The following is an 18,990-nucleotide window of genomic DNA, read 5'->3' on the forward strand; positions in this document are numbered from 1 at the left end:
CCCCCCCCCCCCCCCCCCCCCCCCCCCCCCCCCCGCGCACAATACCTCAATGCTCTCATGGATTTTCTGTTTAAATGCTCGTGTCTCTATTTTCTGTAAAAATGCTGCTGAATCGTGACTGACATTTGATGCAGAAGGCAGTTTTTATGAATCTTCGCTGCTTGACTCAGAAGCTGAAGATGCATCTTCTTGCCACTGGACTGTACTGCGATGTTTTCCTTTTGATTCGTTTAACAGATGTTATTCAATATACATGCCAAAAGCTTGACTCTTGAAAAAAAAAAGTCCTAACTTCTCTTTGTAGATCAGGTCTGGACAGTTCTCTGGGCTTCACAGGGCATGAATGGCTTCACAAGTGTGATTTTAGGATCTAGACTTAAGGTGTTGGCATTTCAATTAACACTTTTAAGTCCATTGTATTTCGTCGGATTAAAGGGGAAGGATTGAAAAGTTGATTTATCAAGGCTTCCAGGTGACCTGAGAAGTTGCTAAATATGTTGATTCTACCATTGCAGGAGGACAGAAACTCTCAAACTTGATTTTTTGATGAGATTACAATTTTAGTTGACAAACTGCTAAAATAATACCTCCAGACTCTTTCAGGCATCTCACTTGGTGCTGATGCCCCATTTAAAATATTTGCAAGTGTAATGGCAGTGGGACAAACTGAGGGATATAAAATAATCTTCTACTTCTTGTATGTGAAGAAGTTTAAAACAAAGTGTTCTTGAATCAATTTAGTATCTCCACAAGTAATTTGAAAGGAGAAAATTGTAGCTTGTGAAGTTTGCAGATGAGTAGGGTGAAAAATAGAGGAATCGCCATGCAGATGACAACCTTGCAGAAGCAGACTCAACTGTCGTCATTGGCAGTCACCTGAACATGAGCTGCCAAAGCAAAGTGGTAGCTCAGAGAGAAAAAGCGATGCTCAGTTATATAAATAACAAAGTACGTGTAATCTGTGGCTACACTTTAGTTACTAGAGTACTGAGCCTGGCTGAAGCATCCATGTTTTATTATGAAAAAGGTACTGACAAACTGGAAATGGCTGAGAAGAGCTCCAGAACAATTTGATGTCTGGAAAACCCGCCTCACGGAGTAAAATTAAGTAGCTCAATAGTGTTTAGGTCGTCTAAGAGGAGGTTTTCAAATGACAGGATTGCAGTTTGAGGCATGGCTCTGCCTCAAGGTATATAACTGCAGGGGAAATGGGAGTTAAGTGCTTCACGTCACAACAGACCTGTGACTTGAAGAAGGTGTTTGATCCAGAGGGCTCTGTGATCTGCTCCACGTAGACGTCGGTAGATCCCATAGATGAGAGATGAAGCTTGACATACTCTGAGTAGCAAGCCTAATTTTTAGTACTGACTCAGAATTTAGTAGTAGCAAACACAGAAAAGTCTTATTTATAAATGTGGTATATTTTCTGTTGATTGCCCCTTTTTAATCAAAATTCTGTATCTTTCAGTCAGGTGCTACAGGCTTAATGCAGGTCTCCCTTAGTGAAATTTTGTGATCGAGATTACTATGCAGGCCAGTTTCAGTGATCATAATGGTCTGTATGGCAATTCTGGCAACTGGGAGATGTAGAAAAATATTACTCAACACATCTGTATTTTTAGCTGTCTTCTTTTTAATTGCTACTTAGAAGCAGGAACAGAGAAGAAACCAATCCTAGCTAACCTATGGCTCTTTGCAGATGTCTTTGTAACTACTACTGGTCTGTTCATGCCGTTTGAGAATCCCTGAAATTTGCTGAAACCTCATGACAATTTTGGTCTTGCAAAATTACGTTAGTTAGTATTACTTAGATTTCTTCTCTTTCCCATTCTTTAGGGAGGCTCTCCCACAGCTGTGTTGTAAGGTACTAGGTGATCAGATTCTCTTTAGCAACCTCTCTGATCCTCAGGGTTTGACATAGTTCCTTTGGAAGTTCACCATTAAATAAGTTATTGTCATGGCAGTAAGTAAAGTTGGAAAGAAGTGATAACATCAAGACAAAATGTAGTGCAACTTCTCAGAGAAGAGCACTAGTTTTTTCAAAGAGAAGTAAAAGGCAGGGATCAGGAACTGGAATCACATCCCCAAATGCTGAAATGAAGAAACTGTCAAGAAAGGAAAGTCAAAAATGGCATTAGCCTCAGTGAGGATTGCACTGGAGGGTGAATTATGTCAACAATGCTAAAACAAAGACACATTGTCTTGAGGAAAACCGTTTCAAAAATACTTGAAGGAGATGTCACAAGAGATGTCATTAAACCTGGAGAGAGAGTCAAGCTTAGTTTATTAGCGTTATGTCAGAAAAGTCAGATGTAGGAACCTTGGGACACTTGGTACCCCACAGCACCTTTCAGGTTAGGCATTGCTTATTCTCTTACTGTTGCAAGTCAACCCATGAAATAGCCCCTGTTTCTGCATTAATCTGAAGAGAAGCCCAGTTAAAAATAAATAATGTTAGCTTAATGTGGTAGCAAAGAGAGTTTGACTTGACAGGGGGGAGTCATCTGTTCCTGAAGAGAGGTGGCAAAATGGTAGAGCCCCCGCCTCTGCAGTGACATCTGGTAACATCTGGGCTGCACGAGGAGTGAATTCTGCACCTGCCAGGTTGGAAGCGACCTCGCTTTGTACAGTTGGAGTATTCCCAGCTGGGAGGAGGAGGCAGGGTTGGCATCCGCAAGTGGTGTTGCAATGTCCCTTGAGTTGAGCCTCAGCCAGCCATCCCTTGTTTTCTTAAGAGCCTGCCTGCCCATTAATTGCCCCATTCCCAAACAGCAATCTGCAGCGGGTGCCTTGTAAAATGCCACAGTGGTTAGCCTCAGTTTGGTAAGCACTGCGTTTGGTCAGTCTTATCTCAACTCACACGTTTGTGCTTCATCGCACTTGCATAGCGCCAGTAGCTTGTTTATTATCTAACACAACACATTCACAATCTGCTGTGTGCATAATATGGGTGGGGTTGGTTAATAGAGGAAGAGGGGGGTGGGCTTTTAATTTGCAAGTTCCCAGGGATTGTTATGAAGAACAAAGGTGGAGGAAGCAGCCTTCTCGTGCTGCTTGGAGGTGCTGCGAGGGCCTTTTGAAGATGTAATTGTTTATAATTGTCCTGTTCTGTTTTTAGAGACAGTTGGAAAAGATCTCACAAACCATTAAATTAAATTTGCTCCCTTGAATTGGTGCTTTCTTTACTGTAATCCCTCATGTATATTAACTACACTGGATCTGAGTATTTCTGCTTATACTTGTTTACTTTTTTATGCTTTGTGTGTGAGCAACGGTAAGGAAGGACTATGAGCATTTTTCTCCCCCGTAATAATCTCTGACCTTTCCTGTGCAAGTGTAATGATTAAAAACTTGGACCAAAATCTGCTTCTGATTCAGACACCACCTGTCCTGGTATTACAGAAAGGTCAGAACAGATTTTCAGCAGCAGAAGAATAAAAAGCGTTAGAAAATCACACAACGAGAAGTTTATGCGGAAGATACAGAATGGGATCTGTTGTTAACTTGGGTTTAATTTTGGTTATTTGGAGAATAGAAGGGTTACTGATCAGGGTAGGCCTGCCAGCAAGGCAGTGGGGAAGAGCAGTGAGACAGCTGAGACGAAGAGATCCCTCTGCCTTCACTGAATATTAACCCATCTGTGTCCGATGCACCAACATATGATTGAGAAAAGGGATGTCAGACAGAAATAACAGTAGGAAGGCAGTAGATTGCATACTGGAAAAGTAGCTGAAAGGCTTGGTGTCCAGTCGTGATTTTGACTGCATCTTTATTACTCTGGTCAAGTTAATATTTCCATGCCTTCTTTTTTATTATTATTTATAAAATGAAAGTAGTATCTCCCTAAATATGTAAGCAAGCAGTTGTGATGATCTGTGAGTAGCTGCCTATATAGTTAAGAAGTCTGTGGAAGCACGTTGGAGGGGCAGAGGTGTTTTCTGTAGTCCTGGGACCATGCTCTGCTCTTTCACTTCCCAAAAGAAAGGAGATTCAAAACTTCTGATTTGCCCAAGGTGTACGGGCAGACCATGGAGGCTGTCGGAGTAGTGGGCATCACCTGGGTGAGCAGTGCCCCGGGTGCACGGAGTTCCCTGCCCCAGGGATGTGGTGATCCTGCTGCTGGAAGATCCCTTTATAGGGAGGGTAGGGAAGTCCTTCTGAGGCCAGTCAATGGGTTTCAAGACATTTTGGTTTTGAGAGTTCTTAGGGCTAATGCTTGGCAAACTTATATCTGTGAACTCTGTCAGTGTGCCATTAGACCTGGGTTATTGGAGTCCTATTGCTGGGTATACAATATAACAGCAGTGCTTTGTGAAGTGTAGGACTGAAGACTCCTGAGATTCATCTTAGTTAAGAAGGGGGAGTGCTGCAGCCCTAGCTGGCGTGGCCAAGCGCTGCAAAAATGCACTGCTCCGGAAAAGCTTAAGGCAAGGATGAAACTCGGTGGAGGCAAATTTCAATAATGCAGATGCAGCCCAAATGTATGTGTAAGGGATCCATGGTGAGCCTATCCATACTACCAGTCTGTTGTTTTCTGCTCTTAGCAGAGGCATGATAATTCAGGGGTGTAATACACGTAATTAAGAAATCAATATTTATAACATTTTTAATAGCAGATACATTTCTGTAAAAAAGTATAAACCCTCCTAGAGTACAGTTCTTGGAAGTATTACATATTGCCACTGATAATAGCCTAGCAGGGGTATACCAAAAATTGAAATAATAGGTCATTTTTAGTATAAATCTTAGTTGTCTTACGTATTTCCCAATAATTATTTATTAAATTATGGCATTCACAATTAAAAGTATGCTCACTGCATCTCTGAGTAAAGACTGATACGGACAGCATGGGGCTGTGTTGCAACATAAAATATGTACGGCATCATTACACCAGCTCCTCTCTGGTTGGTTCTTTTAAGCATGGGAGGGTGGGGTTGTGAGAAGGCCCGTAAACTTCACTTTTTTTTTTTTTTTTCCTTTTTAGAGAAGTTGTGGGGAAAGTGCTGTTCCAAAATGTATGACTAATGACTGCTCTGTGATTGATGCAATGATGGAGGGGGGTGGGGAGGAAGCCCTGAAAATGGCAGGGGGTGGCAATAGGGAGTGATGAGCTGCATCAGGGAACGTCCAGCGGGCAACAGCCAGCCTGTTCTCCAGTACCAGTGTTACTGGCACCAGTAATACACGTGTTGGTTAGGTTGTAGAAGGTAGTCTTAACTTTGGGAAAAGCGAGACAACTTTATTCTAAGGAGTCCAGGAGGCTTGCTTTCAGCCAAGTGAGCTTCTGTGCTGTGAACATCACCCCTTTGCTGCAAGTCACTTGAAGATCCACTCAGCCCTGAGCCCCGGCCACGGGCACCGGCTGACAAGAAGCGAGCTGCAGCAGCGTGCCCTCGCTCATCCCTGCCCGCTGAGCAGCGCTCACTGCCCCTTCGTGTGTGCTGGCACGAATCACCGGGCTGGGAGCTGGATCGCTGGCTGAGCTCTCGCTGCTGGAAGCTTCTGCTCCCCCCTTGTGTTTATCTAGGACCGGAGAGCCCTGCTGGGTTGGGTTAGGGGCGAGAACGGATGGCTGAGGTTGAAGAGGAAGGTGTGGAGATTTCTGAGGCTGGTTCTGCTGACAAAGTCAGCGTGTGGCGGAACTACACCCTAAAGCAAAAGGTTCAGGAATGTAGAAACGCTAGAATATAAACCATGAAAGGGTGTGGGGAATTGCTTCCAGGGTTTATTTTATGCTGGAAAGAAAGTTTTGATACGTTTTTTTTTGATTGGTTGATTTTAAGATGTTTATCTGCTGAACTGCATTCTTTCAGTTTTGGTGTGTACGCTGTGCAATGTCATAGCAAGCTGTCTGAGCCTGGCTAGCGAGAAGGAAGTAACACAGGCATATATTTCAAATACAAACAAAAAGTAGGAAAGTGATAAAAGGATTAGGAAATAGAAACAGAATTTGAAGGGAAGAAGATGAGGAAAACAACGTGGCAAGAGAAGAGGCCACAAATGATTCTGTGCTAGTAATACTCAACAAAAGCAAGTATTTAATTTGTGTTGTGCAGAGCAGTTCCATAAGGACTGGTGTCCTGAAGCCAAGAAGAACGCCTGGTGGATATCAGCCTCATTCTCCTGCTCTTAGTACTGGGAGCTCCTGCTAAGGTCAAGTGTATCAGCGTCAGGAAAAGCTATGCAGATCTAAGAAGGGTTTGGTTTTGTGTTTTCTTTTTTAAACTAAGAGGGAGAAAATAGGCTACATACTGTGAAGCACTTTTATTGGTGTGCCAAGCTGCCCAGAAGTGTTTGTGGCATCTCCTTCATGAAACACATCAACAGCACAAGAATTTAATAGGAGAGAATATTAATTCATCTGCTATGTCTTACAGGGAGGCAAAGAACAGCCAAGACTTTGTCTGTGTGCTTTCTCTGAAAAAGCATCTTAGTGTTCCAGAATGCATTATGAAAGATTACCTGAGGTGATCTGAAAGTACAGGGTTTTGAACTTGAAGAGGATCTATAAAAAAGAGGAAAGAGCTTTTCTTTTCTGTTTTGATGCATCTAAGATCTAAAGAATCTTAACCCTAACGTCAGGAGAGCTATGTTCTCATTTTTGTTCAGGGAATCTTGACTCTAAGTGGCTTGTAAGAGAAAATAACATTTAGTCAGACTAGATTTCATATTTTGTGTGTATCAATGTATATTTAACTCCAATGCCTGATCCACAATCAGGAAAAAATCTTTCTCTTCAAAAGTCTTATTGAGACGTGCTTACCTGTGGCTTAACAGTCAGTGATAATGGGAATACCAGCCTACATCTCAGTCTTTTCTCCAAATCCTGGCAGAATTCACCAAAATGCAAATAATATTTTTTTTCTTTTATTTAAACAGCTGTCAATTCATCTCTTCATACAAAAACAAAAATAAGGGCTTGCGCATTTATAAATAGAAAAGCTTAATTTCTAAAATTGTTGCAGAAGGTTTTTTGAAGCGATTATCACTTCATTGCAAAAGTGGATATTTATGTGCTGTACTGATACAAAGGGTTGGTTTTTTTTTTTTCAGTTTATGATAGGCAATGCAGGAAGTGATCTGTCATTCACATCCTCTAATGTTTTCCCTGATGTGATTGTGCTTTGTAGCTGTATGTAGCATAAAGGTTTGAATTAAAAATGTTTTCTGCTGGATTGTGCTTAAGAATAGTTTTAAGAACCAGGAGAAAAATTATTCCCCTAATCTCGAAGATGAGGTTCTGAAGAAAGTTTAGGCCAGGGTAAATTGGCAGTAAGGACGTATGAGACTTTGGACTTCGGAGTTTTAAAATGAACAGCGAGTGTTGCCTTGGTAATGATAACGTGCCGATTGTCCCCTTTCTAAAATTCCTTCTGGATTTGCCTACAAATGCTTGTTAGGGATTTTCAGTGTTCAGTAAAGATTAGGTAACTCTGACAGGTGTGATTTGTAATGATTCCACAGTCCACTCAATTGCAGTCCTTAGTGTAAGGACGGTGGATGCCTTTTAGCTGCCAGGTAGATATTGCTATGCCAAGGAATGCTACAGTGGACAATTCATCAGCTACGTTATTTTTTCCCAACAGAAAATTAAACATATGCACAGAAAATTAGTTTTGTTTGTTTGTTTGTTTTGTTGTTGTTGTTGTTGTTTTCACTTGGAAGTGCAGCCTTAATTACTACTAATTTCTGAATGCTTGAGTACTGAAAATGTCAGTATGATGTGAAATAGGAATTTTGCTTCCATTTGAGCTTTTTGGGGCATAGCTTTTTCAGTTGCAATCCATGCAGCATATGGGCTGTGTTTTGGAAAACATATTCTTCTGTCCTTTTAAGTTAATGCTCTTTTGTGTTTAAATTGAATGTGTTGGCTCTCAAGTGGAATTGAATAACGCAAGTCCTCAGTGTTGCAAAATATCTTTGTTTTTCAGTTCTGAACACAAAGGGAGTGAAGCCATAAATTTAAAGAACAACCAAAAGGAAAGCACAACTCTTCCTGCACTTTTGAAGGTATGATTTTTGTTTACTAATACCGACTTGAGCTAAGCCTGCCACATCTGCTTGTGGCTTTTTGCTATGTTCTGAGGCTGGAGGTCTTCATGTATTGCGCTGTAGCACATAGTTGCCATATTCTGGGTTAGGGCCCATCATGCTAGAATACACATGCCAAATAAAGGAAGACTGTCTATACTTCTCGTTCTTGGAACAAAGTTCATATCTTTACTTACATTAAATAGATGAGAGTCTAGTACCAATTCTACATGCAGTCATCCAGTGATGGATGAAGCCAGTGTTTTTATCAAATTCTGATTTGACAATCACCTAAAGAACCATTTCTATATAATTTATGAATATCTAACCAGCAAGTGTTGTCCTGAAGTTGCACTGGTTGCCAATCAAAGCTCTGTAAGAACTTTCTGCTGAAATACTTATGCATGTTGGTTATTCTTCACCAATGTTATCCCTGTTAATCATGCTTGTCTTATCCTGTAAGCAACTGAAAAAATGGATGTGCTTCTATGTGACGTTTTCTCCTGTGAGTCATTTGACACAAAGTGGTAGCTGCCAGTAAAGTTGTGTTTAGATTTAGTCAAATATCATAAATAGTTCTATGCAAGATGGGGCCTGGTGGTACAGCCCTCTTCCAAATAGCTGCTGTCACATCATGCCCTGCACAGAGTCATTTTAGCAGTTCATTCACTAAGTACTTTTTCTAATATTTTTTTTGTTCCATTTTTCTACGTAAGTAGTAGTTTACTACAGAAAATCTTGTGGCAATTTCCCTGAAAAGGAAGCTAGTCCACCAGATTTATTTGTGGATGTAGTAGGCTTCTTAACAGATTGAATCTGAGGTTTCTATCCAGTGTTGCCTTGATTGAGCACTAGCAGTATATGGGGAAGGAAGTGGGCTTTTTGCTGCATGGCTGACGGTCACTGTATAGTGGCATCTTCACTAGCTAGGGACTGTTTGGAGGGGTTTTGCCAAAGGTGAAGAAATGTTGCAGTTGCCTCTGCAAAGACCTAGGTCAGTAGCTGGGTTATTAGATAAAGATAAATCCTGTGCTGAATGTAGTTATTCTGCATCAAGGTGAGAAACAGCACAACAGCATTTTTCGGAAGCCCTGTGGATTCAAGCCAGCCCTGTCTGAGCTGGGCTCCCAGAACACGCTGCTGAATGCCTTCCTGTTGTCATAAATCATGGACTATTGCTTTCACGGCTTGAAACACAGGCAGAAATGATTCTTTCAGCCAGAAGAGATCCTACTACAGTAGAAGCAATGTTTTTGCATTAAAAAAAAGAATAATAATCTTATTTTTTCTGAGTTAAATCAGTGAAAAGTTCTAAAACATTTTCCTTTTGAAGAAGGTTTTGACTGGGGGAAAGGGATGATTTAGCATACCTGCACAATACTTCAACACAAGGAACTGCTTAAACAGAAGTACAAACAGGGTTAGATTTCAGTGAACAAGCAGGACGCATAGGTGGAGCACAGGGAGCATAGCAGGTTTAAATTATCAAAGAGTGTCTCCTTTTTGCCAAAAACTAAATCTCCTTTGGTACATTTTTAGTTTACAAAAGCCCAAGTTTTGATTTTGTGTTTTTTTTTCCTACTGAATCTAAATTCATTGCACTCAAGTCTTCTACTCAGAACTTCTTGTATGTTTAAAGTTGGTGCCAATACTAATGCTGTAAAGTTGAGTTCCAAGTATCTGCTCTTGTTCTTTGTCTAAATAAAAGTTTTTATTTAATTATATTGTCTTTGATTTATGCTTGGCAGTGTTAGATTGTGTGTTACATTATCTTTGAAATAATACCTGGTGTTTGGCTTTGTATAGGCTTTATAAGAGAGGTGCGGCTTTCACATGACTAGAATGTGCTGGCTGTTCAAACGTACTGAGAACTTCCTGTCCAACTTCTTTTTCGCTTTCTTAAGCTGATCAAAAATCTTCTGATACACTTCAACAGTTTCATATGCATAGCAATGAGTACTCTTAGTGCTATAATTTTATCTTGTGTGCGTTTAAATTATAACTAGGTAATAAGAAGTGATTTAGAGAGGTAGCCCACCTCCCCCTCCCCCCCCCCCCCCTTTTATTTGGTGGAGATTTTTTTTTCCTGGCACTGCTCTTTCCAACACACACTCATTTTTTTTTTTTTTTAATAACACCATACTGTTGAGTGCCTGGATTTGTCCAGAAGAAGCTGTCTTGTGCAAAGATAACTAGAATGTGGCTGAAGAGTTGGAGAGAACTGGGACTCTGTCTCATGTGAAAGGAATAATGTGTGGTATGGAAAATTGCTCCAGTTTCCTTCACTGAGTCATCAAGGTAACCATACTCTGAAAAAAAAAATAATCTTTTGTAGTTGTAGGAAGTGTATTTTGTGAGGAGTTTCTAAATCTGTGTATCTATTGGATTGGGTCTGGGCAGGTTTCAATACATTACCCGTATCTCTGAACTATGTTCCTACTTATTTCAGTTGGATGGTGACTACAAACTGATACCATACTGTGTCTGTCTGCCACCAAGTTAACGATCTGTCATGTTTCTGATAGACTTGCATGCTGTGATGTGTTTATATTCATTGCCATCTCAGCAGAAGGCCGGGGGCGACCATAGCAGGGGAACAGCAACGTCTCTGTCTGAACAGCAAAGGTCAGAGATGTAAATGATAACTGACAGGGTGAGTGGAGCTGAGAAACATGCTGAGCCACCATAGCCCTCCAGCTGCTCTGAGGGCTTGCTTACCAGTTCTGTACTTTACACGCTTCTTTCTTCCCTGAGATTAAATCTTTAGCTCAGAGGGAGAAGACGATACTTTAACACCTTAGGAAAATACAGAACCTTACCTTTTTGAGCCAAGGTGACATTATCACTCATTTGATAACTTTCAAGAAAGTATTATTGAAATATACTTGCTGTGTCCATTAATTCATTGCCAGAGCCTGCCACTGTTTATTTACAGATTCTGTTTGGGTTCTATTTCTTTGAATTAGAGCTGCAAACAGTGCTTTTTCTGAGTAAATGCCCCATTTGAATGATGTGATTGTTGAACACGTGGCTGTGTGGATGTAAACAGTTCTTGAACTTGATGTTTCCCATTCTAAGCATCTGCATTGCATAGTGTCCTGCACATGCTAGTGTATCATTAACCTCACTTTTAGCAGACTCTGTTTTTAAAAGGAATATTGCAACAGTGTTTCCTGCAAAAGCAGGTGAATACATCTTTACAGTTTTTGGTAATGCCCTGAAAACAGAGGTTTACAAGTGGAACATAAGTCTTGTTTGACTTGAATGGCACAGCTACTAATTGAGCTAATGCTGCTACTGTAATGAGCCGCATACTGGATAATGTCTTATTAGTATGGTTTTGAAGAAATCACACAGCACTCTTGTTGTACATGCTTGTGCCACAAGTCTAACCTGGGCTTCTACCTGTATTACCATACTGTAGTTGTAGCAGCGGTGACTGTTCAATAATAGCAAATTGTTTAGATCCCGGGCTGGCCCTATCCCAGGTTCTTGTCCAACTGGGGTTTGTGTCGGCAGATTGACTTGCCTGACAATCATCCCCTGATATTCTTCATGTAACGGTGCCTGGAAGAAAAACCACGTTCTCCCATAATTGATCAGGAAAGTATTAAGCATCTTGGCACAAGAACTGCCCTGTGAGCTCTCTGAGGCGAAGGTAGGTACAAATATAATCTACCAAGTGTGTAATTTAGACATCAGTATTTGATAGCTTTAAATATTTTATAATGCAGCCCAAAGGCTCAAGCCTGGGTTCTAGTTGCCTGGATTAACCAGAGACAGTCTCAGTCTTCATAGAAGATGCAGAGCCAGAAAGTACTGCAGAGATTATCTAGCCCACTGCTCTGCCCCAAGGTGAGACCTCAGTATCTGTCATACCAGATAGAAGTTTGTCTGACTTGTTCTCAAAGACCTCCAGGGATGGAGATTTCTAAGGTCTCTGAAACTTTGTCAGACAACTGTCCCACCAATTTCATAAGCCCTCTAATTAGAAAGTCTTTTAACATCCAATCTGAAGCTTCCTTGCTACAAACTAAACCTGTTGCTAATTGGCCTGTGATAAATACTCCTGTATACTATGAACATTGAGAAGAGAGAATTCTGCAGCCCTGCTTTCTCACATTAATTTAATTTCAAGGTAATATAAAGATGGCTATATTTAAATGGTAGATAAAGTATTAAAATTTGATGTCAAAGACTGCAATTATGTGAGAAGATGAAGACAGATTCATCTTGGAGTTGCAACAAGCAGGACAAGAGGCAATGGGTGCAAATTGGAATGTGGGAAATCCCAGTTAGCTATGACAGTTTATCTTTTTTCCCATTTTACCATAATGGTGGTCGAATATTGACAAAAGTTACCCAAGAAAGTTGTGGGACCTTTATCCCTGGAAATATTCAAAACTCAGCTGGCTGAAGCCCTGCTCTAACTGGAGCTGCTTTTAGCAGGAGCTAAAACGTGACCTCCCCAGCCAGATTCCTTTCAGCCTAATGAAAGTATTTCTGTATTTCTATATCACATCCGTTTCCATCTAGTGTGTAATTCATGTTTGTTTTTTTTTTAAAAAAAAAAGCTCTTTGAACTTGGTGAATATATGTAGCTGTTCTTACTGAGTGTCCCTAATTCTGACTTTATCATTAATTCTAAGTTCTACAAAAAGAAATTGAAATTAAGCCTAATGTCTTTATTTACCACATACTTTTCTGTAGCATGGTTTTATTTCATATTATCTTCATTTCACGTGTTGTCTAATTTATATCAGCTCAGTATGTGTGTGAATGCTTGCTGAATACCTCTGGTTTAGACCTAATAGTTAGAAATGAGAGAGAAGGATTATTCGACTTTTGGGAGTCAATGGAGGTAGAATATTACTGCCAACCATGATTTAAAATAAAATAATTTTTTTTTTAAAAAAAAAAAAAACACCTTCCACAAGGATTTATCTTGCAGAACCCAACAGCAAATCTTTTTCTCTTTGGAAACTATTTGGACATTCTTTGAAATGAAATTTTAGAGGATAGTACATAGAATCTTCTGTTTGCCCAGGACACTTTGTTAAATTAATGGTGTTAACAGCAGTATGTGTTTGGGAAGACATTTCAAGATCATCCTATCTAGTGTCCTGTTAAGTTCCTCTGTAGTACCAAAGATTTTTAAAAAGATGATCCCGAAACATGTTTTCCTTTTTACTATAGTTAATTCTTCAAAGATCTTGAGAAGGGAACGTTGTTTCGGGATAAATGAAAAAAGAATAGGCTTAAACCTTGCTGAGTCTGGTGCGTAAAACCACTGAGGAGACAGATGAGGATGAGAGTGATGCCAGAAGCTAAAACCTGCAATTAGAATTTAAGTACGGGTGGAAATTGCACTGTCTCACCCTCTTCCCAATGTACTGCCTGCTTGAGCACACTTTTTTCGTTGAAAAAGTGAATTTGACCTTTTTTAAATTTATTTTTGAATATTGGGGAATTATCAAGTAAAAGAGAATGAAAGTCATTTCGTGTTCATAAATGCATTTTCATTAAAGGGCAATGGAAGAATAATACTGGGAGAACATAGAGGAAAGAACTGAAATGAGACCATGTAAATCCATTCTCTCAGGGTCTATGCTAGACCTAGTAATAAGGAGATGTTTATATGTTGAGAAAAGAGTATCAATTCTTAGTCTTTAATCAGAGCTTTACAGTAATTTCAGGAGAAAATTCAGAGGGGAGAAGTTTTGAAGTTACTGTTACTTGTATAAACAGAACTTCATAAATTGTAAAGTTTGCTTTGTCATTCTAGAGGCTTTGGCTGAGTTTACAATTCAACATAAAGGTTACACTGCAGAAACTTTATTTCAAATTGTTCGTCTTTTTTATCTTTTTTTTTCATTTTAAATCTTTACCCTTACCACCTTGCATTTCGTTCACTTGTCAGGGAAGGCGAGTCTGAGTATTTGCTCAAATTTTAGGTGAATGCCAGAGTTTTAGAGCATGTTTGTTTAATCTTTTCTTTCATCTTCTGACAAATGAAATGTGTTAAGGTCCCCTCGGTGTTTCAAGAATTCAGATGGATAAACAAATTTTAAAAGTCCCGGTGCTGAACTTTCAACAAAGGCCATTCTCTTTCCAAATGTTGAATAGTCATTGAATTTAAATGGGTGTATTAAAAAAATGCAAAGCCAATACAATTTAACTAAAAATCCCTTCCTGTCGTTTAACACACCTGACGATGAAGCTGTCGTGATTTCATTAGTTTTCTAGTTACTCGTCTTCCACTGTTGTCATGGCCTGATTTTTTCTTCATGTCAAAACAAGCAGAGAAAGGAGGATGTAGAAGGAAAACTTTGCAGTATGAAAATGCCAAAGCATTTGTTGTTTGCGGAAATACAGAACTCACCTTTAACTTGAAACCCCCAAAGTCCCCAATGCTTTATTTGTTATTCTTTGTTTTCTTTTCTCTGATTATTTTAAAGCTATTATTTAGTTAAGATAAACAGTTTTTGACAGTGGTGGAGAGATCCCTTACATCATCTACTTCTCCACTTTAATTACTGCTGTAATAAAAAGAAACAAAAACATTTTGACAGCGTGGTTTTTAAATCCATTTGTCTCAGGAACGAATACTTGCAATAGGAGACCCTGTTTTATTGATGATGCCTGATAGTTCCTTTTCCTGAATTTCTCTTAATACTATGACAATTTTCTTACAGAATTCTTGCTCCTAATCTTTCTCACTATGTCCAGTTCTTTTTCATCACGTTTGCAGTAGGAATTAGGCTCTTTCAGTATGTGTTGCCTCCTGTTGTTTGAGAGTGCCTAACTTCTTTGCCTCATACTAGCTGAAAAAAAAAAAAAAAAAAAAAAAAAAGCCTTTTTCATGTGGCTCAGCATGTCCCACTCATTGCAAAACAAGTGGGAGATGCTTTACCCTCCCAGAGAAGGAAAATGTGCTGAAAAACATGCAGCAGGGGCTCCTCCTGGGAATGTACTAATCTGCCAGCAACTCAAGCTATTTCGGTGTGGATTTTGCTTAGCATTCAAGATTTACATACTGTAGAGCTGTTGAGACCTAATGAGATGCTCAGGAATTGTGAAATGAAATGTGATCATCCTGGCTATGTTGAAAGGTCAAAGCTAAGCCGAGGAACATCATTAATTTTCCAGTATTTGAGGCAGTGGTGCCTTAGCAAGCTACTTTGTACACCCAAACATGTGAAATTGTTTTCATGTGAAACAACTACACGCTAGTGAAAAGAAATTCCTGTGACTATTTCTTGAATGAGTAAATTGTTGGGTTTTAATGACTGTCCAAGGGTCCCTGGGGTGAATGGGTAAGTGTCCTAAAATCCTGATGTCCGTCTGCCTTCTCTTGCAACAGTACCTGTGGTGAGGTGAGGTGGGTAGAGTGCAGAGGCGCATCCCTAGGGTCTGCAGGGTGTGCTCTGTCGGCAGCTTCCCCTGTAGTAAGACAAGCCGTCTGTGGGAGATTTCCAGGCTGCTGTCTAGAATTGCTGCTTCATAATGAGCATTTGCTCTCAGCGAGTGAAACCTGAAATGTCTGGCTGTTGTGGCTGGGAGCTAATCCTTTGTTCGCGGAGATCTGTGTTTTAATGCTGTCCCTGTTTTCATTTAATTCACTTGTTAGGGCAATAAAAGAGATCATATTCCTGGCAGACTGACACAAACCCTGCCAAATGAAAAAACCTCTGGCAACGTGAACTTTTCCCACTCAGCTGCTGAGAGGAGGCAGCTACCAGGGCTGCTGCTCACGCCGCGTGTCAGAGGCTGGGCGAAGCTGGCAGAGCAGCCCCTCGTCAGGATGCTGCTGGGCTCTGCACGTCAGGGGGGCTGCTCACACCCGCAGCGAGCCTTGTGCTGGGCTGCCTGCGTGCAGTTCAGTTTGGGGCGTATGTCTGTGCTGCAGCCAGAAGTGGACTACAGCCTGGAAAACATACCCAGCCTACTGTTGAATAAATAGCTCAGATAGCAGTCAGGCTTGAGACACGACATGGTGGGCTCGTCTCCTAAGTCCCTGCTGCTAGTGCTTCTCTGCAGCAGTTGCTCAAGCGAGGTGAGACTGCACCACCTGACTGCGCAGTAAATACAGCTCCAGTTATTACTGCAGTCTCTTCAGTCACCTGATTGAAACTGTGGTCTTGTTTCATGCTCTGCCGAGTTTCCCCTCCACACCGGCCTGTTTGCGTGTGAGGTCTCGGGACCATAGGGATAACTCTGGTTGAAGGGACCCCAGGCTGTCATCTGGTCCGGCCTCCTGCTTACAGCTGCAGGGTCAGGCCAGGTGACTCATGGCTTGCCCAGTGAAACTTTGAGTAAGGAGTTGCTGAAGGAATAAAGATTAATTAAAGGCTTATGAAGCATGTCACGAGCAGGAAAGCTCATAGAAGATGGGAAGGGGGAGGCAAGGGGGGCAGACTGCTGGCAGTTGCATATGAAGGGAGCTCTCCAGAAAGACAGTGCTGTGACAGGGCAACTTAGGTCTGCAACTTAGGTCTTTCCTTGCACCAATATGGATCTCAAAGGAGATCTGGCAGGTAGGTTTTCACCCCAAAGCTATTGTTTGTGTGGTATGCCTGAGAAACCGTTCAGACTTCCGTGATGCTGGAAGAGGGTTTATTTATTTATTAACTGATGAAACGAAGTGTAACTAGTATCACGGTCTGGTATTCTTCCAGCATTGTGAATACCAAACTGCTCGAGGTTAATTTTGATGCAGATGCAGCTGCTCTGTTAAGGTGAATAAAAGCCTGGACTGCTAAAAATTGCTGGGACATACCAGGGAAAGGATGCTTGCATACACCCTGTACCCTTTGTGCTTATCCTAAGCATTTACTGGTGGCTTCTGTCAGGGGCAAGCTCAGAGAGTGTCAACAATAAGTGAAAGTTACCATGATGTTGCCTTGTGCAATTGCTGTTGTACTGCTGTGGTGTTCAGGCGCTTGTGTCTGAAGGCTCCTGCTGTGTTAATGGCTTACTGGATTTGCAGGTCATGTGCTTTAGACTAATTACTTTGAATACACCATTATCTTAAAGTACAAACTTTAAAATCTGTGGCAGGAATGGCTTTGTTTGTATAACACCTGAATAGTGGTTCAGACTTTGGATTGAGATTTTATGTGCAACTGATGAAGTATCAATAGCTGATGCTCTCTTTTGTAGCAAAGTGGAGCAGAGGGGAGAATATATGGAGAGTAGGATTGATTATATTGAATGGAGGGAAGAAAGATTCGCATAGCTTCTGTGTTGGGACTTGATATCCACATATATTGTCAAGTAAGCGTAGTGTAAATGTTCTCCAGGGATTTATTATGCAAGACACTACTTATGGTTAAAGGTATGGAAGGACCCTATCATAATAAAACTTCCTGTTCTTTTGATTTAGCAGCAGTTAAATAAGGAAAGAAAGATTAAAGAGCAAGAAAAGCCTAAATAGGTTTCTATTTCTGGAAACAGAGACTGCAAAACAGCTTTTCATGCAGGATATGAATTATGCTTATAAGAAGCAGTGTCTTTGCAAGCATAATGCCTCAGAGCTGCTAGGGGAAGAATTCCATATGTAGAGATTTAGCTATGTTTGAAGTCTCAGTTCCTAATAGAAGAAAACATTCCTGAATACAGATATCTTAAAAAAAAAAAAAAAAAGAGAGAGAGAGAAAAGTAAATAGTTGGCAAGTTTTGAATGTAGTATTTTCCTTTATAGTTAATATATTATTAATTTTGTAGATATTGTAGTAATCAAGAAAAATGTTTATAGCCTGCAATAATTAGATCTGCAGGGGAAAAAAAAAAAAAAAAAAAAGGTTTGTATGCACTTCCTGCACTGAGATACTCTTAAGCCTGACAAATATATGTGAATTATATTAATCACAGAACAAGGGAGAAATACCCTCCCTTACTTAAAGTTAAATCAAAAACGGCTATTGAACAATGCTAAAATATAAATCAAAGTGAAGGAAGAAACTGTAACAGTAGAACTCTGAAGTTGATTTCAGTCAGTCATTCATGTATCATCAAATTTTGGAAATTAAATTTCCTTCTTTCCTCCTTGAAGAAAGTACTTAGTTCATATGAGACAAAGTTAATTGCTCAAGAGATTCATCTCAGGTTTGCATGCTTCTTGGTCAGCTTGTCTAGTACTAAAGATACCGGCCAGCACTATGGTACTCCTGTAAGCTGTCTTCTGTTTCATTTCCAGGGATGGGCCTGGGTAGATTTGACTTGTAAAGTGGTAATTCCTTAAATGCTACAGGGATGACTGTGTCCCCTTTGAGAGATACAGCTGCAGTTGATTAGCGCAGTATGTGGGGGAGCAGGTGGGGTTTGTCACAGGTGGGATGACAAAAAGGCTAGAGTTTGACTTACCCCACTTTTGAAAGCGTACTAAAAGTTAAACGTGGTTGTTCAACTCTCTTACCTGTATGAAGACACAGACTGTATGGATTTCTGAAGGACGCATTAGTGCCTTTCAATTTCTATCCTCACATGAGCAATTCTATATTCAACACATAAATCTAACCTTTTCATATGAAGCAAGTGCATCTACTCTTCGATGGAAAAGGTGACTAAATATTGCTTGAAGATTAAAGATCACTGCCCCATCATCACTAAGTGTTGCTTGCAATTTTTAAAGAAATTAGTGTTCCCCCAAGCATGAAAAGGGTGTTCATTAAAACATTTTTTCATCATTAGCATGATCATAGATGAACTGTTAACAATTAATCATATTTGTTTAATTACTTGAGATAAATATATTTTCAATTGGAAATAGGATTAGCAAACTAATGAAAATAGTGGCTTTCTGCTTAGATTGGATGGGTAGATGTTACCCAATTTGATATCCAGAGGTGATATTGACACAACTAAAGATTGTGAAGAACTTTTTATTCATGTTCTCCTTTTCTACCCTGCTGAGCAGGATAGATTTCTTCTAACTTTATTCTGTTCTAATAAACTGGG

General features: G+C 40.2%; 1 protein-coding gene across 1 annotated transcript in view; it reads left to right on the forward strand.

Moving 5' to 3' along the window:
• The window catches only part of CRYBG3 (crystallin beta-gamma domain containing 3), a 94,061-nt gene that overhangs the window by 6,781 nt on the left and 68,290 nt on the right, over window positions 1-18,990 (forward strand). Inside the window, exon 2 of the mRNA XM_035315203.1 lies at window positions 7,932-8,010. Coding sequence (XP_035171094.1) covers window positions 7,932-8,010 — 79 coding nt within the window. The remainder of the gene's footprint in view (window positions 1-7,931; window positions 8,011-18,990) is intronic.

This window comes from Oxyura jamaicensis, chromosome 1, assembly GCF_011077185.1.
Source record: "Oxyura jamaicensis isolate SHBP4307 breed ruddy duck chromosome 1, BPBGC_Ojam_1.0, whole genome shotgun sequence".
In the NCBI taxonomy this organism is placed as follows: Eukaryota; Metazoa; Chordata; class Aves; order Anseriformes; family Anatidae; genus Oxyura; species Oxyura jamaicensis.